Here is a 15,360-nt window from a genome sequence, read left to right as displayed (position 1 = left end):
ATTAGGCATAATAAGGGTGCAGAAGCATTTTGGTTCGTTTTTAAACTAAACTTCCACTTGTAGAAGCTAGGCATAAAAAGGGTGCAGAAGCATTTTGGTCCGTTTTTGTACTAAACTTCCACTGGTAGAAGCTAGGCATAAAAAGGGTGCAGAAGCATTTTGGTCCATTTTTGGTCCGTTTTTGCACTAAACTTCCACTGGTCGAAGTTAGGCATAAAATGGGTACAGAAGCATTTTGGTCCGTTTTTGCACTAAACATCCACTGGTAGAAGCTAGGCATAAAAAGGGTGCAGAAGCATTTTGGTCCATTTTTGCACTAAACTTCCACTGGTCGAAGTTAGGCATAAAAAGGGTGCAGAAGAATTTTTGGTCCGTTTTTGCACTAAACTTCCACTGGTCGAAGCTAGGCATAAAAAGGGTGCAGAAGCATTTTGGTCCGTTTTTGCACTAAACTTCCACTTGTAGAAGCTAGGTATAAAGAGGGTGCAGAAGAATTTTAGTCTGTTTTTGCACTAAACTTCCACTGGTACAAGCTAGGCATAAAAAGGATGCAGAAGCATTTTGGTCCGTTTTTGCACTAAACTTCCACTGGTAGAAGCTAGGCATAAAAAGCGTGCAGAAGCATTTTGGTCCGTTTTTGCACTAAACATCCACTAGTAGAAGCTAGGCATAAAAAGGGTGCAGAAGTATTTTGGTCCGTTTTTGAACTAAACATCCACTGGTAGAAGCTAGGCATAAAAAGGGTGTAGAAGCATTTTGATCCGTTTTTCCACAAAACTTTCACTGGTAAAAGCTAGGCATAAAAAGAGTGCAGAAGCATTTTGTTCCGTTTTTGCACTAAACTTCCACCGGTCGAAGTTAGGCATAAAAAGGTTGCAGAAGCATTTTGGTCCGTTTTTCCATTAAACTTCCATGGATAGAAGCTAGGCATAAAAAGGTTGCAGAAGCATTTTGGTCCGTTTTTCCATTATAGCATAATAAGTCAAGAAGGGAGGGACGTGTTGATGATGAACCGCATGGTTTTTCCCTTTCTGTACTAAAACCGCCTGGTTTTACATTTTCAATGCCAGATCTGAAGGAGATCCATAACCATGATATCCCTATTGGAACTCATAAGCTCTTTAAGGCGATAAAATGCAATTTTCCCTTGTTTGGCTCGACTTCATTTCCTCGTTGACTCACAAGCATCATCGTCAACATGAGGGTTGATTCGTATCAAGAAGGGAGGGACGTGTTGATGACGAACCTCATTTCTTCAACTACGTATCAATCCTCGTGTTGAAGAAAATCCTACTTTCTTGATCTACCCCCAGTTGTGGTGTGAATATGTGAGGTTATCTAAAGGATTGTAAAACCTTTTGGTTTTACTGTTTCGCTGTCGGCTCATCTGTAGGAGATCCATAACTATGATTTCCCTATTGGAACTCTTAAGCTCTTTAAGGCGATAAAACGCAATTTTCCCTTGTTTGGCTCGACTTCATTTCTTCGTTGACTCACAAGCATCATCGTCAACATGAGGGTTGATTCGTATCAAGAAGGGAGGGACGTGTTGATGACGAACCTCATTTCTTCAACTACGTATCAATCCTCGTGTTGAAGAAAATCCTACTTTCTTGATCTACCCCCAGTTGTGGTGTGAATATGCGAGGTTATCTAAAGGATTGTAATTACATTGTACACGTGGAAATATAAATAGTAATTCTTCTTCCTTTTCACGCAAATCCATTTTGATCTCATCCAGTTTTTTTTTCTCTTCCAGATCAGTTTCTCCAATGTGATTCATTACATGGAAAGCTCCTCTCAGTCGTTCAACTTCCAATTCTAATGCTTGTTTAGCATGAAGTCCTCTCTCTAGGTCATGAATTTTCTTGTGAAGTTTCTCTTTCTCTTTTTGTAACATTCAACCAAAAGAGTCCTCAAAACTACAGTGGATACATGTAACCTAATAAAATACTGCAGTTAAAAGGAAAATGAAATTTGTGCCTGATGTTCTTCAGCCAAACGCATCATTTTGTTATCAGCCTTTTGTTGCTCTGCTATGGCTATCTCATTCTGTAAACAACAAGATGAAGAACAAATTTAATCGGTCTAAAGTTGTTAAAATAAGAAGGATCTATGTACGTGATTTAACTAGATGATCCATATATTAAGGAATGATAGCCGCACTTTTTGTGATCGGTCCATTTTTAAAGAGGTCAATTTAGTTCTTTTGTAAATTGATCGCTTTCAGAGAAATGAGTTAAAATTTTAAATAGAACTATCAGAAAAAGTGTGCTACAGAGAATTATCAGCATTGCTACCATAGATTGAAAGATCCAAAGAAATTACATTTTTCTTCTCATGATATAGCCTATCTCTCTCATTATGATTATCTGCTTGACGCTTCTGTAGATTCTTTTCACGGGACATTAGTTCGTTCCTCCGGGCCTCCAGTTCCAGCATGGCTTTTTCATGATCCTTGGTTACATTTTCCACATAATTGCGTTCAGCGTTCCGCATGTTGCTTATTTCTAATGAAGCAGTGTGAAACAAACTCAGCTACCATGAAATATTAAAAAATTATATCATCCAAAATAGATTAGACCGTAAGCTATAATGAAAGGATAAGTATAAAAACAGAAACAAAATGCTTCACCTCTAAATATAGTGAAACAGAATACTAATACTAATTCGAACAATCCACTGTAAGTATTAACAACATTAAGTGACTTATCATCAGCAACATTCACTCTAGGTAACTTATCTTTAGCACTATTCACATGAAACAACTTATCGGTATCAACATTCCTAACATGCGACTTATCATCAGAAATTTTAAAGTCAAGATACCTTTCAAGGGCAGAGTGCTTAGCAATTTCTTTGACAGTGTCGCCATGCAAATCACCAGCAATCCTTGAAGCATGTCTCAAAAGATCACTCACAAAGTAATAATCCTTGTTTAAATAGAACGGACACCTAATTATTGAGTCGTAGATTTCGAGCTTATAGTAATCATCTTTCAACTCATTGAAATATCTACGCTGATAGTATTTCAAATCAGACTCACGAGTATGTTGTGATTTTCTGTACATCTACAAATGAAAATAGTAAAATCAACTTCAACGAAAGATCAACACAAAAATAACTAGATACAGTGACTAAAAACTAGAACATTTGATTATTAAGCCCAATCGAAAGTATGGTAAAAGGAAAACGCAATGCAATTATGAAGAAGATTTAATTATATAAAAAAAAAATATAGAGTAGAAACTCAGTGTTACCTTGTGAGAGTTGATAAATGCGAAAACCAGAGAAGATTGAGCGATTCTGTGTACAAAGATGAACGAGGAAGAAAGTAGAAGAAGAAGGAGAAGAAGAAGAAAGAAACCCTAGAAAATTTTTCCGGAAATGAAAAATGTGTGAAAAATAATTTTTTTCTATTCTGAGTAATAAGGAAAAAAGAGAGTGTCTTTTTGTAATTTTCTATAGGAAGGGTTTGTTGTGTGAGAAATCATCACACTCACATTACACATTGCAGCGCAGCTTCTGTGTTGCTTCAAATGTTCATTAACATTTCGTCCTTTATTTTTTTTTCTAGAAACATTTCGTCCTTTATTTTTCCGCGTTTTATTCCCTTTCTGTACTAAAACCGCCTGGTTTTACATTTTCAATGCCAGATCTGAAGGAGATCGATAACCATGATATCCCTATTGGAACTCTTAAGCTCTTTAAGGCGATAAAACGCAATTTTCCCTTGTTTAGCTTGACTTCATTTCCTCGTTGACTCACAAGCATCATCGTCAACATGAGGGTTGATTTGTATCAAGAAGGGAGGGACATGTTGATGACGAACCTCATTTCTTCAACTACGTATCAATCCTCGTGTTGAAGAAAATCCTACTTGATCGCCTTAAAGAGGTAACATTTTTACTTTCTACACCAACTTCCGATCGAGTGAAGGCTTTGAAGAATAAAGGTTTCTTGCAAAGGAGTAGCGTAAGACGATGGTTCATATTGGTAAATCTTGGATTACAACAATTCACAATTTGGATTCGACCAAGTGAAAGCTTTGAAGAACGGAAGGTTCTTGCAAAGGAGTAGTGTGAGACGGTGAATCAAATTGACATTAATAGATGACTTAATCAAGCTTAGATCAAGGGAAGAGAAAGTGTTAGAATCAATATCAAACATAAGGTTTGTAGTGATAGATTGCTACACTTCTCTTGTATACTACTTTTGCAAAGTAAGGTTAATTTCATTATCTTAATTCGAGTTCGAATTGAGAGCAAACGTACCCATAATGAGGTCAACTGAGGAACTGCTTAAACAAATCCTTGTGTACTCTCTCTCTATCTCTTTTACGTTTCTTTTACAAATTCTTGAATTCATCGATTGTGCGATCAGTACGTTTGGTTAAACATTTTGATAACCATTTAAAAAAGACTTTATTGAGTTGATCACAATCTATTAGATTGTGATTGAATTTGAAGATCAACAAAATCATACAAAACTCTAAACAAAATCAATTACACACAAGGTGTTCGATAATTTGTCACTATTGAGTTTTTGTGTATTTTATCATTGGGAATTGACTATACTTTCAACATAGCATTCCATTGGTTGTGCTTGAAAGTATTTTGATCAAATTTGTGTTCATTATCATACGTTGAGTGTACATACTCATGTCCAAGTTTTTTGATAGCGGTTCGGTTTAGACGATTCAATATGGGTCACTTCCGCTAGCTGTTAATTTTTCAAAACTATTTTTATTAAGTTTTTTAACTTAGGATATATTCACCCCCATTCCCTCTAGGTAGTTGCCTATCGTCTAACAAGTGGTATCACTAGCTCCAGTTAATTTCGTGCTTCAATATTCACTTATTAGAAAGCTTGTACAATAGAGCACCCATTTTTATCGATGAAAATTATGATTATTGGAAAGCTTGTATGTGTATCTGTATCAACTCAGTTGATAAGGATGTATGGGACATCGTCATCAATGGTCCTAACCAAATTACAATGACCAATGGTAAAGGTTTCATCGTACCAAAACTGAAAGATCAATGGAATGATAATGATAAGAAATTGTGGTCACATGATTGGAAGGCACAAAATATTCTCATATTCGCACTTGGTGTTGATGAATATTATTGTGTTTCCCATTGTGAAACCCCCAAAGCTATGTGGGGCGCATTAGAAGTTACCCATGTGGAAACTAATGAAGTCAAACAAGTTATGATCAATACCTTAAATCAAGAGTTTGAACTATTTCTCATGAAGCATGGTGAAACCATTGTCGACATGCAAAAGAGGTTCACACGTCTTATAAACATTTGAATGCTCTATGTAAGCCTTTTTCCAATGATATTGTTACTAATAAAGTTATGAGGTGTCTTAATAGGGAATGTCAACCTAAGGTCACTGGAATCAAAGAAGTGAATGATCTTAAAATACTTGATCTCATTGTCGTACCCCTAATTTTGACCACTCTTCTCAGCCAACTTAGAGTTTAGATTACTAACATGTCCAGAACTCCTTACAGGTTATCTGATCAACCCAAAGACTTAAAAAGTTAAAGGGGTACCCTTTTGACTTTTTATTCTCCCCTAAGGAGTTTGATCTTACATTAGGGTTTAATTGCTATTTTAGAATTTTTTTCAGGGTATAGTTTAATTTGTCCAGCTAACATATAATTGTATTAACTGCTTAGAAAAACATATAGTTTACAATCTATTAGAAAGTACCGATTAAAGTCATTTAGTCATTTGTTTAGTTAAGTAATTAGGCTAGAAAAATTATTAATAATTATTGACTAGGATGATATTTTAATTTTAGTCAACTATCTAAGTTTAAAATAGTTATTAAGATTGTTTCATGGTTATTGAGATATTTAGATCGTTATCCTATATGCTTATCAAAGTTACTTTATTTCAAATAAGTGAAATAACACAATTATAGAAAAGCATATGTAAGGAGTTGTGAGTGTGAGAGATCATGAGCTCGAATCCCACCTTTCTAACTTTTAGTTCAGTTTTTCTCTTTTATTTTTTTTTTCTCCCTATTTCTAACTTATTGCATTATTTTCAAATCATAACAAAATATATATCATTTTATTATTAATTTTCGTACTTCATTATTAGTTATTTTTAAAATATCATTTTTTTTCCATCTTAGTCATAAAAATATCCAAAAATCATAAAATAAAAAAATATTTGGAAAGATCTTGTTTCATTTTAGGATAGTAACTTAATTTCATTTGATTTTTATTTAAAATACAAAAAAGATACAAAAAGATTTTAAAAGATTTTTAATTATTATATTTTTTCTATTTTAAAAGGTAATCAATGTGATTAATTAAAAATAGTCATAAGTTAAAATAAAATAAAATTGTTTTTATTTTTTATTATTTTTTGATTTTATACTTTAATTTAATTTTATTCATTTTTAGCAAGCCTAATATTTCTATAAATAAATTCCATTGCACTCATTTTTTGCATTTATTTTATTTATTTATTTATATTGAAAAATGATCAAAAAGTCAAATATTAACTTTTTTTTATTATTTATATATTGTTTTCGTTTTTATTTATAGGCATTTTTAAAATTTTATGTTATTTTAAATCTTTCATTTTAAGCACAAAATAGCCTAAAAATTCAAAAAAAAAGCAAGAATCTTCTCAAAACCAATCTTTTTCATCATCAGATCAATCACAAGATAGAAGTTCATGGATACTTCCTAATTTGTACAAATTTGGTCCCAAAGTTCCAATCAAATCTCATATTCACCAATCACATTTATTGTCTTGACCTAATCTTCACCTATAAATAGTCTTACTTTCTACACCAATTTGATAATCCATAATTCACAAAATTCACTCTCTAAAAATTGTTGTTCTTCACATCGAAGAACAACAACATTAAAACCCTAAAGCCTCTCTCACCACTATCATCAATCTTTTTAAAATGGTGTGGGCAAAGAAGAGGATTACGTGAAGATTAACCTAAAGGGAAAGAAGGAATAGCTAAAAAAAGGTTGGCTCTTACTATTTAACTGGGGATAATCTCTTTCCGTAGGTCGGTCTCCCTTACTCTCTCATTTATATAATTGTTTTGATATTTTGTTTCTTGTCTGATGCGTGATATTTCTTGATTTATTTTTCTTATTTGTTGTGGATTTTGTTGCTATTAAGTATATTTTTGTTCTATTCTAATAGTTGAAATTTTAATTATAATTATTTTAATTACATAAAAAATTTCACAAAGGAAAAATCATTTTTACACACAATGGAGTTCTTATTCTATCTTAGCTGTTAATTTTTAATAATTGTTATTATAATTACAATTTTTTTCATAAAGTCAATATTGACAAATTGGTTCTAACTATAATCACAACTTAATTCAAAATATAACCAAGATCATAAATCAATTTTTTAAACTAGTATCTTAAGTTAATAATTTTTTTTAACAAAACAAATAATATAAATTAAAGTTTTTTAACAAAACATTCAACTTTTATTTTAAAAAAAATTAATCCTAATAATAAATAAACCTTTAAATAAATGTCATAAAAACTATTATTCTAAACCTACAACATAAATTCTCTTTTTAACATATAACAAAATATAATAAAAAACAAATATAAAAAACAATAGTATCTTAACTCATGTATTTAAAACTTAAAATATAAATAACACATAAATAGATTTTATTTAATCAATTAATTAATTTAGTTTTTACTAAAAATAATAAAAATATAAAAAATACTTCTCTATTCCATTTTATCCAAAACATATATAAAAATGTTTTATTCATGCATTCTAATTCAAAAATATTTATTTTCCCTTTAAATTTAAAAAATATACAAAAATAATCTTTCTTTTAAAGTCAAGAAACAAAACAAAAATACAAAAAAAACATATATAATTAAATGTTTATTCAAGGTTTTTAATTAGGATAAGAATATAACTAGAGCATAATTAGGGTTAAATCAGACTATTTTAATTCTTTTATAACTAATATAAATAAAATAAAAAGATTAAAAAAAATATAATTAAATAACTACTTAGATAATTATAATTAACAAAAATATAATTAGTGTTAGAGATTAATTTTAGAATAATTAGGCAGGTTGAAATTATGAATTAATTCTTAAAAGTGAGTTAATATAAATAAAATAATAATAATTGGATTAATTATGGGATATTATTTAATTATGGAATTAAGGTTAATTTATGGAATAATTTTAGGGACAATATGAGATAAATTTATTGAATAAATTTCTAGAGTTTTAAGGATAAACAAATCATGGATAAGGGATATGTCATTCATTTTTTAATATTTTTATTAATTGAATATATAATATGATTATTAATTTAAATAAAAAATAATTAGAACATGAGGGGATATAATTAAGGATAATGCATGGGATAATCATGTGATAACTTAGGGATAACATGGGATAAAATTCTATAATATTTTTTAGGGATAAAATCAGGGATATGGTCTTTGGGTTTCTAAATCAAACTTTTAATATTTAAGAATTATATATAGTATCATTATGGATTATTTTTTATAATCAAATTAATGAGATTTTTTTGCAATTAATCAAAAGAGATAAAATCAACCCAACACACCTCAAATTGTAAGTCCTCTGCCCCTTGTGCATTGAGGCATTTTTTAAAATTAAATATTTCTCCGCCCTTGATGCGTGAGAAATTTTTAAGGGATAAAAACAACCAATCAACCAACATTTTTTAAGACGAACTACGAGACTTTTATCCTTCAATAAATTTGAGGATACGTAGGCACGGAGTTGTAAGACTCTAGCGAGTACCATAATCAATAATGTTTTTAGGTCCTTCTTTCTCAATTAACTAATTTTATCTTTAAAAAATAATAACTTTCTGTAAATAAATAAACAATCAACAATTAATGAATGACAAGCAAATATCCCCTTAGGAATACAATAACCCTAGAATAAAAGGAAAATCTCATTGAGTACAATGGAGGTAAGGGGTGCCTAACACTTTCTCATTACTTAACTGACTCCCGAACTTAGTATCTTACCCTTAGTTTATAGGTTTTATCATTATTTCCCTGTTCATTAGGAACGAATAAAGGATGGTGGAGACTCTGTCGTTTTTCCAGCCGCGACACTCACAACTTTATTTAACAAGCTAGAAGAACATGAGCAATAACTCACTTGCTTGGAGAAACATGAAAAAGAGCATGAGAAAAAGATGAAGAATGATAAAGGTAAATACAAGGAGGTAGAAAAGAAGTCTATTTATCTAAAGGCTTCAGGTTCAAATTCATCTGTTAGACGGTAGTACCGATCTAGAAGGGGGTTGAATATATCAGTTTTTGAAATTTAGCGCTTTTTAAAAATGTTTTCAATAGTTGCGGAAGCACCCTAGATTATAATCGTTTATATGATCCGTTAATGGAAAGATCGAATATGCGTGAAATTGAATGGAATAACTACGATAGAGATAATCAACCACTATCTAAATTAATCGATTAACCACTACAATCCTTGATATCGTTACCTCTAATAATACTTTAACACAAAAAGAGTAAGTAAAATATTACTAAATTTGTGTGAGATTAATTTTATCGAAGTTCAACTTTACTCAAATTGAATGTGCAGAATTTTACTCAGTTGCAATCAAAGTGATTTCACCAACTTATCGAATAGTTACTATGCATAACAATCAAGCGATATTGATTTTACTATTTCATACAAAACGTAATTAATGCAGAATTTAAAGAGTAAAGAGATAGAGAGAACAAGACCGAATTTGTTGAGGCAGTTCCCCTATCGTCCTCGCTTAGGGTACGTCTGCCCTCAATTCTAAATCTAGAATTGAGATGTTTTTATTAACACGTTGCAAAGTCAATACAAGAGAATAAATTATCACCATCAATCAACCCCTAGTGTTGTTGTAGATCATATTCGGTTCTCTCCCATTGATTTGAGTTGAACCAATTCCTTCAAGCACTTCGAACAAACCTCCAGTTACAGCTACCTTATTGCAAGAACGCCATGTTCTCCGAAACTTCAGCTCGGCTGATTTCGAACGCAAGTAGCTTGAACCCTAAGCTTTCTTCACAATCCTCTAGTTACCGTTACTTGTTTGACCGAACCCACCGTTCTTCAAACTTTTCACTCGGCTGAATCTGCGAAGCAAAAGTTAGTGCAAAACCCCCCAATTCTTGGAGGACAAAACCCCAATGGTTTTATTCAAGAAAAACCCACACAAAGCCTCAACCCAAACTAAGATTACACAATATTATTTGGACGTTATCAAATGAAAATAGGCAATGAGTCAATGCAACATGTGGATGAGTCTACTCATTCAATTTTCCTAGGATTGGGTCAACCTGTGACTCTACCTGTCCAGACCCGAGAGTTATGCTCCAAGTCATGAGTTAACTCACAGTTCTTAAACTCCCAAAAATGAGTTTTGAGATGTACTTTGACCAATTTAAACCAATCTCTTATGAACCTATGATATTAACGATGATCTAGTGCATGATTCACATCTATGATATGCTCTTATATGCCTGGACACGTTGAACTTATATTTTGAACATGCTAGAGGATGAATGCATTCTATGATATGATGATACTGTCCAAAGTACGCGTTATGGGAGATTAGAAAGGTTTGACATTGTCATACCCCAAAATTTGCCCGTTAATCTTGCAAGACATTTTTCAAGGCACTCCAACTTATTTTTCAAGACATTGATCTTAAAGGAACAAAGACAAAGCACACAGGTGGCCAAATCCAGAAAATGACCAAAAATGGCTTGCTCGCTAGGCGAGCAAAATCCTTCGCCTAGCGAACCCTTCGCTGCACCACTCGCCTAGCGAAGCTTGCGAATACCAGAAATTTTGGGCTTCATTCTGAGCCCATTAGGTCACAAAAATCATTATAAATACCAGAACTTCATTCAGAAAGGGAGAAGAAGGAAAGAAGAAAAAGAGAGAGACCGACGGAGACAGAGAGAAGGAACAGCAAACCCTGGAGGCTAACCAAGAGAATTCAGAGCAACCCTGAAGGAAACCCTGAAGGAAACTCATCTGCACAAAGGTTACCTCCGCCCAACTCCATCCGACACCAACCCTAAGAGTGATCTGCCAATTCAACGTTGCAATTCAATTGCAAACAGGTTTGCACTACCATTACCGCATTATGCTCCTAATTTACATGTGACATTATGATTGAATTTATAAATATATCTTAAGTTTTGCATGTGGATTTAAGTATGCATGGATGTCTTGAATGTTTAACCATGTAATTGTTGTAATGGATGCCATAGGGTTTGGAGGTTTTGAAATCGTACTGTTCTTAAACTCAAAACCCGCAGCCGTTCGCTAGCACATCGCTAAGCGAACATGTAGCGAGTGTTCGCTAAGCCTTCGCTAGGCGAGGCATCAGCGAACATGACAGTCGCTGTTTTTTTTTTCTGTTCTGATCTTTGTTCATCTGACATGTTTTATTGTAATCATGCATTGTTTACCTGACATTATTACTGTTGTGATTCCTTTTGTCTGGTACAACACTTGATTGCACCCTGATTTGGTATTCTGACCTGTTTGCTGAATTTTGTAAGGGCTCACATACTCCCGGAAAAGGTAGCTTGCTAGGTATTCCACTTTATTTGTGGGATACCCTTGTGGAGATTCATCCTAATTACCTAACTGATTATAAAATATTGCCTTTGAATATGTGATCTTGGACCTCTCTTTGTTGCCTTACGGTATTACGGTATTACGGTCATGTCCCGCGAATGTGGGGATATACTTAGCAAAGACCCTTCGATCAAATCATCATGTCCCTACAAGATAAATCATAGTCCCTCGGATGTTGCCTTCGAATATATGACTTTGTCCCTCGATGACCCTTCGTTGTAGCCTACGGTTAAATGATGATTGTCCCTTCGAATGCTAAGGTATCCTTACAAATGTTGCCTTCAATGACCAATCGATGACCCTACGATGTCCCTTTACATCCAAAGGATAAAACTACTTACTTCTCTATAGTAAGGACAGTTTTACCCTCATAAGGATAGGAAATGCCCATAAAGACCTTGGGTAGGTATAACTCTTAAATGCTGACTCACAATTTAAAATACTATTCATACCTCACACTTTGCAAAACATCTATTAGAAAATCACCACTTGGTATACATTCGTACTAGAATCATTGCCAAGTTATATTTTTCTAAACAACTTTCAAAATTAAACGAGATAAATACTTTGTATACATTCGTACAAGAATCATTACAAAGTTAAACTCTCTTTTCAAAACATTTTCTAAGCAGTTCACAAACACTTTTTCAGAAAAGAAAACATAAGTGATCAAGCAATTAAGAGCCCATGGATAACCATGGATACAAAGGGTGCTAACACCTTCCCTTTGTATAATGTACCTCCCGAACCCAAAATCTAATCAAGGTCTTTCCTGTTCTTTTCCACCTTTCCTTATTGGATAAAAGAAAAGTCGGTGGCGACTCTTGCTATCCGCGACATTTGCTTTCCAAAGCAAAAACACACCAAAGTCAGTTCACCGTATGACAGAACTGGCGACTCTACTGGGGATCCTTAAAAAGAGAGGTTGCCTTAAAAAAACAAGATCACTTATTTGAATTGTCTGATTTACTTTTAAGGGATTGCTTGGGTATTTTATGCTTGAGTGAAAGATCCTACACCCGGATCTAGTGTACCTTAGGTAAGTAGCAAGAGATCATCGCGACTATCCGGCGTATACTGGAATGGTTAAAATGATGGCTACGGTTAATGTGACACTTTGGATGTCCTGATGTTCCTCATGTTTACTTGAGGAAAAATTTGGCGTCCGCGTGGTGTCATCAAAGCATTAACCAGACCTTTAGAACCCTAATTGACTCATCCTAGCCATTAGAAAGTAGTGAGATAACTGACTTCGGTTCCGACTGGGGTTGGTTGAGACTCGATACTACACTCTTTGAGATTGGACTTTAGGGAAGCTTTGGTCAACCACTTGGTGTTGCACTAAAGTGGACATAAAGAAAGGTCAATGATTTGAGATCCTTCATGGCATTGTACTAACCATTTCAAGGACTTAGGGATTTAACTTTGCTCTATTTTGTAAGGCTATGGCTTCCAGGAAGACCATCCGGATCAATTTTGTAGCAATCTCTCCTCAACTCAAGAATTTAGTATCAGAACTTCCTGATCAGGCTCAGTTCATCAAGAAACATGGTTCTCTCCTCAATTTAGTTACCACTGGTTTCAAAGAAGATATGATGAGAGTTCTATTCCAGTTCTTCGATCCTAAACATCATTGCTTCACCTTCCCAGATTATCAGTTGGTACCCACATTATAAGAATTCTCCAGGCTGCTTGGGATACCTATCCTTGATCAAATACCTTTCAGTGGTTTAGAAAAGGGTCCGAAGTCCGAAAAAGTTGTCGCAGCTTTACACATGACAAAGTCCGACATTGAAACTAATTGGGTAACAAGAAGTGGAGTTAAGGGTTTACTTACCAAGTTTCTGATAAATAAGGCCCGAGAATTCCTAAAAGTTATGAACGTCCATGCTTTCGAAGATGTTCTAGCACTACTAATCTACGGTTTGGTGCTATTTCCTAATCCGGATCAATTCATAGACATGAATGCTATTAAGATATTTCTCACTCATAACCCTGTGCCTACCTTGCTTGGAGACATTTTGCATTCCCTTCACACCCGTACTGTGAAAAGGCAAGGGACTCTCATGTGCTGCATACCTTTATTATCTAGGTGGTTTATTTCGCACCTTCCTCAATCAGTCTTGAAGAATGAGCAGAATTTGAAATGGTCTCAAAGGATAATGTCGCTCTCTCATTCAGACATTCGTTGGTGTCCTCATCTCAAAGAAAATGTCATCCTCATTGACCGTTGTGGAGAATTCTCTAACGTACCACTCCTGGGGATGAGGGGAGGTATTACTTATAATCCTGCTTTAGCCCTACGTCAGTTCGGTTGTGCTTGAAGAGATGGTCCACATGAAATAATTATCCAAGGCACTGTGTTTGACTATGACAACGATTCCCAAGGTCTCTGTCAAAGATTTGTACGAGCTTGGGGCATGGTGAAAAGAAGCACTTTAGGACAGAAAAACTCTATTCCTATGGAACCTTATCTCAGATGGGTACGCGCAAGAGCTCGTGAACTTGTCATGCCATATCTTGGAGTCAGACCGCTGATTGTTGAACCAGGAGTTGAAGGAGGTACTCCTCAGGTCATTCCTTATCCAGATATGCCTACCAATGTTGAGGAGTTGAAGAGATCCTGGATCCAGTTGAGAGAGGAAAGGGATACTTTTGAAGCCCAGTTCTGTGCTGAAAGAAAGAAAGTGTTAGAACTTACCAGCCAGCTTAATGAGGAACGAAGACTCAATGCATATCTTTGCCCAAAAAGAAGCCGTCCCTGGGAGACTTGAGCTTTCATTGTATTTTATTATTTTTGTTGTAATAAATGTTGATTACAAAATTATTAATAAAAGTTCCTTTCTTGGTGGTTTACGCAAAGTTAAATTCCAAAAGTCCTTGAAAACATTTCATACATTGCATAGCATAACATAACATTGCATAACAGGTATTCTAAAGAATCAATGTCCTCACAGTCTTCCTATTGCAAACAGAAAAATGGCCCTCGAACAAACTGTCAAAGATCTCCAGGCTCAGAATGCTCAATTCCAGGAGATGATCTTGAACTTATCCAAGGGGTAAGAGGAACTGAAGGCTCTCTTGCTCGAGAAGAAAAAAGACAAGAAACCTGTGAGTTACATTAACCCGGGAAGAAGGCTTAAAGGACAGGCTGCAAGAGTCAAGATTAGAGTTCCGAAGGATCAAGGAGAGGAGACAGAAAATGATTCGGAATCTGAGAATGCTGATCCTTTCAACCATGAGGACGACGATGAAGATTATGAAAACAAACAGTACTCTCCGAAAGATGATAAGTACAAGTTGCTGGAAGAACGTATGCTAGCTATGGAGGGTCAGAAGGCGCCCGGTCTAGATTTCGAAAGCTTAGGTCTGGTCTCTGATGTGGTCATTCCTCGCAAATTCAAGATCCCCACTTTCACTAAGTACGATGGTGCGTCTTGTCCTCAGATGCATCTGAGAGCTTATGTGAGAAAAATTCAGCCGTATACCACTAATAGGAAGCTATGGATCCATTTCTTCCAAGAGAGTCTGTCTGGCACACAGTTGGAGTGGTATTATCAGCTCGAGAGCTCTAACATCCACACCTGGACTGATTTAGCGACAGCTTTCTACAAGCATTACCAGTATAATTCTGAATTAGCGCCTACTCGGCTACAGTTGCAGAATATGACTATGGGCTCTAA

The 15,360-nt window shown here is 34.4% G+C and overlaps 1 protein-coding gene across 1 annotated transcript; it reads right to left on the bottom strand.

The window, feature by feature from the left end:
- Positions 1 to 1,618: 1,618 nt before the first annotated feature.
- On the bottom strand, positions 1,619 to 3,071 carry LOC127137784 (factor of DNA methylation 4). Its single transcript, XM_051064205.1, has 4 exons — positions 2,667 to 3,071; positions 2,329 to 2,538; positions 1,987 to 2,052; positions 1,619 to 1,894 (listed from the first exon to the last, which is right to left on the bottom strand). Exons 1-4 carry the CDS (start codon positions 3,069 to 3,071, stop codon positions 1,619 to 1,621), a joined length of 957 nt encoding a protein of 318 aa, XP_050920162.1.
- Positions 3,072 to 15,360: the final 12,289 nt, after the last annotated feature.

The sequence above is a fragment of the Lathyrus oleraceus genome, chromosome 4 (genome assembly GCF_024323335.1).
Source record: "Lathyrus oleraceus cultivar Zhongwan6 chromosome 4, CAAS_Psat_ZW6_1.0, whole genome shotgun sequence".
Taxonomy (NCBI): domain Eukaryota; kingdom Viridiplantae; phylum Streptophyta; class Magnoliopsida; order Fabales; family Fabaceae; genus Lathyrus; species Lathyrus oleraceus.
This window is presented reverse-complemented; position numbering and strand designations above follow the sequence as displayed.

What these genes read in the sequence shown, in the direction of transcription:
- LOC127137784 (XM_051064205.1), bottom strand. Translation starts at nt 3,071, where the DNA reads ATGTACAGAAAATCACAACATACTCGTGAGTCTGATTTGAAATACTAT. An exon ending in TATATCATGAGAAGAAAAAT is followed by an intron (nt 2,053 to 2,328) that starts GTAATTTCTTTG and finishes TGTTGTTTACAG; the next exon opens with AATGAGATAGCCATAGCAGA. An exon ending in TGCGTTTGGCTGAAGAACAT is followed by an intron (nt 1,895 to 1,986) that starts CAGGCACAAATT and finishes GGTTGAATGTTA; the next exon opens with CAAAAAGAGAAAGAGAAACT.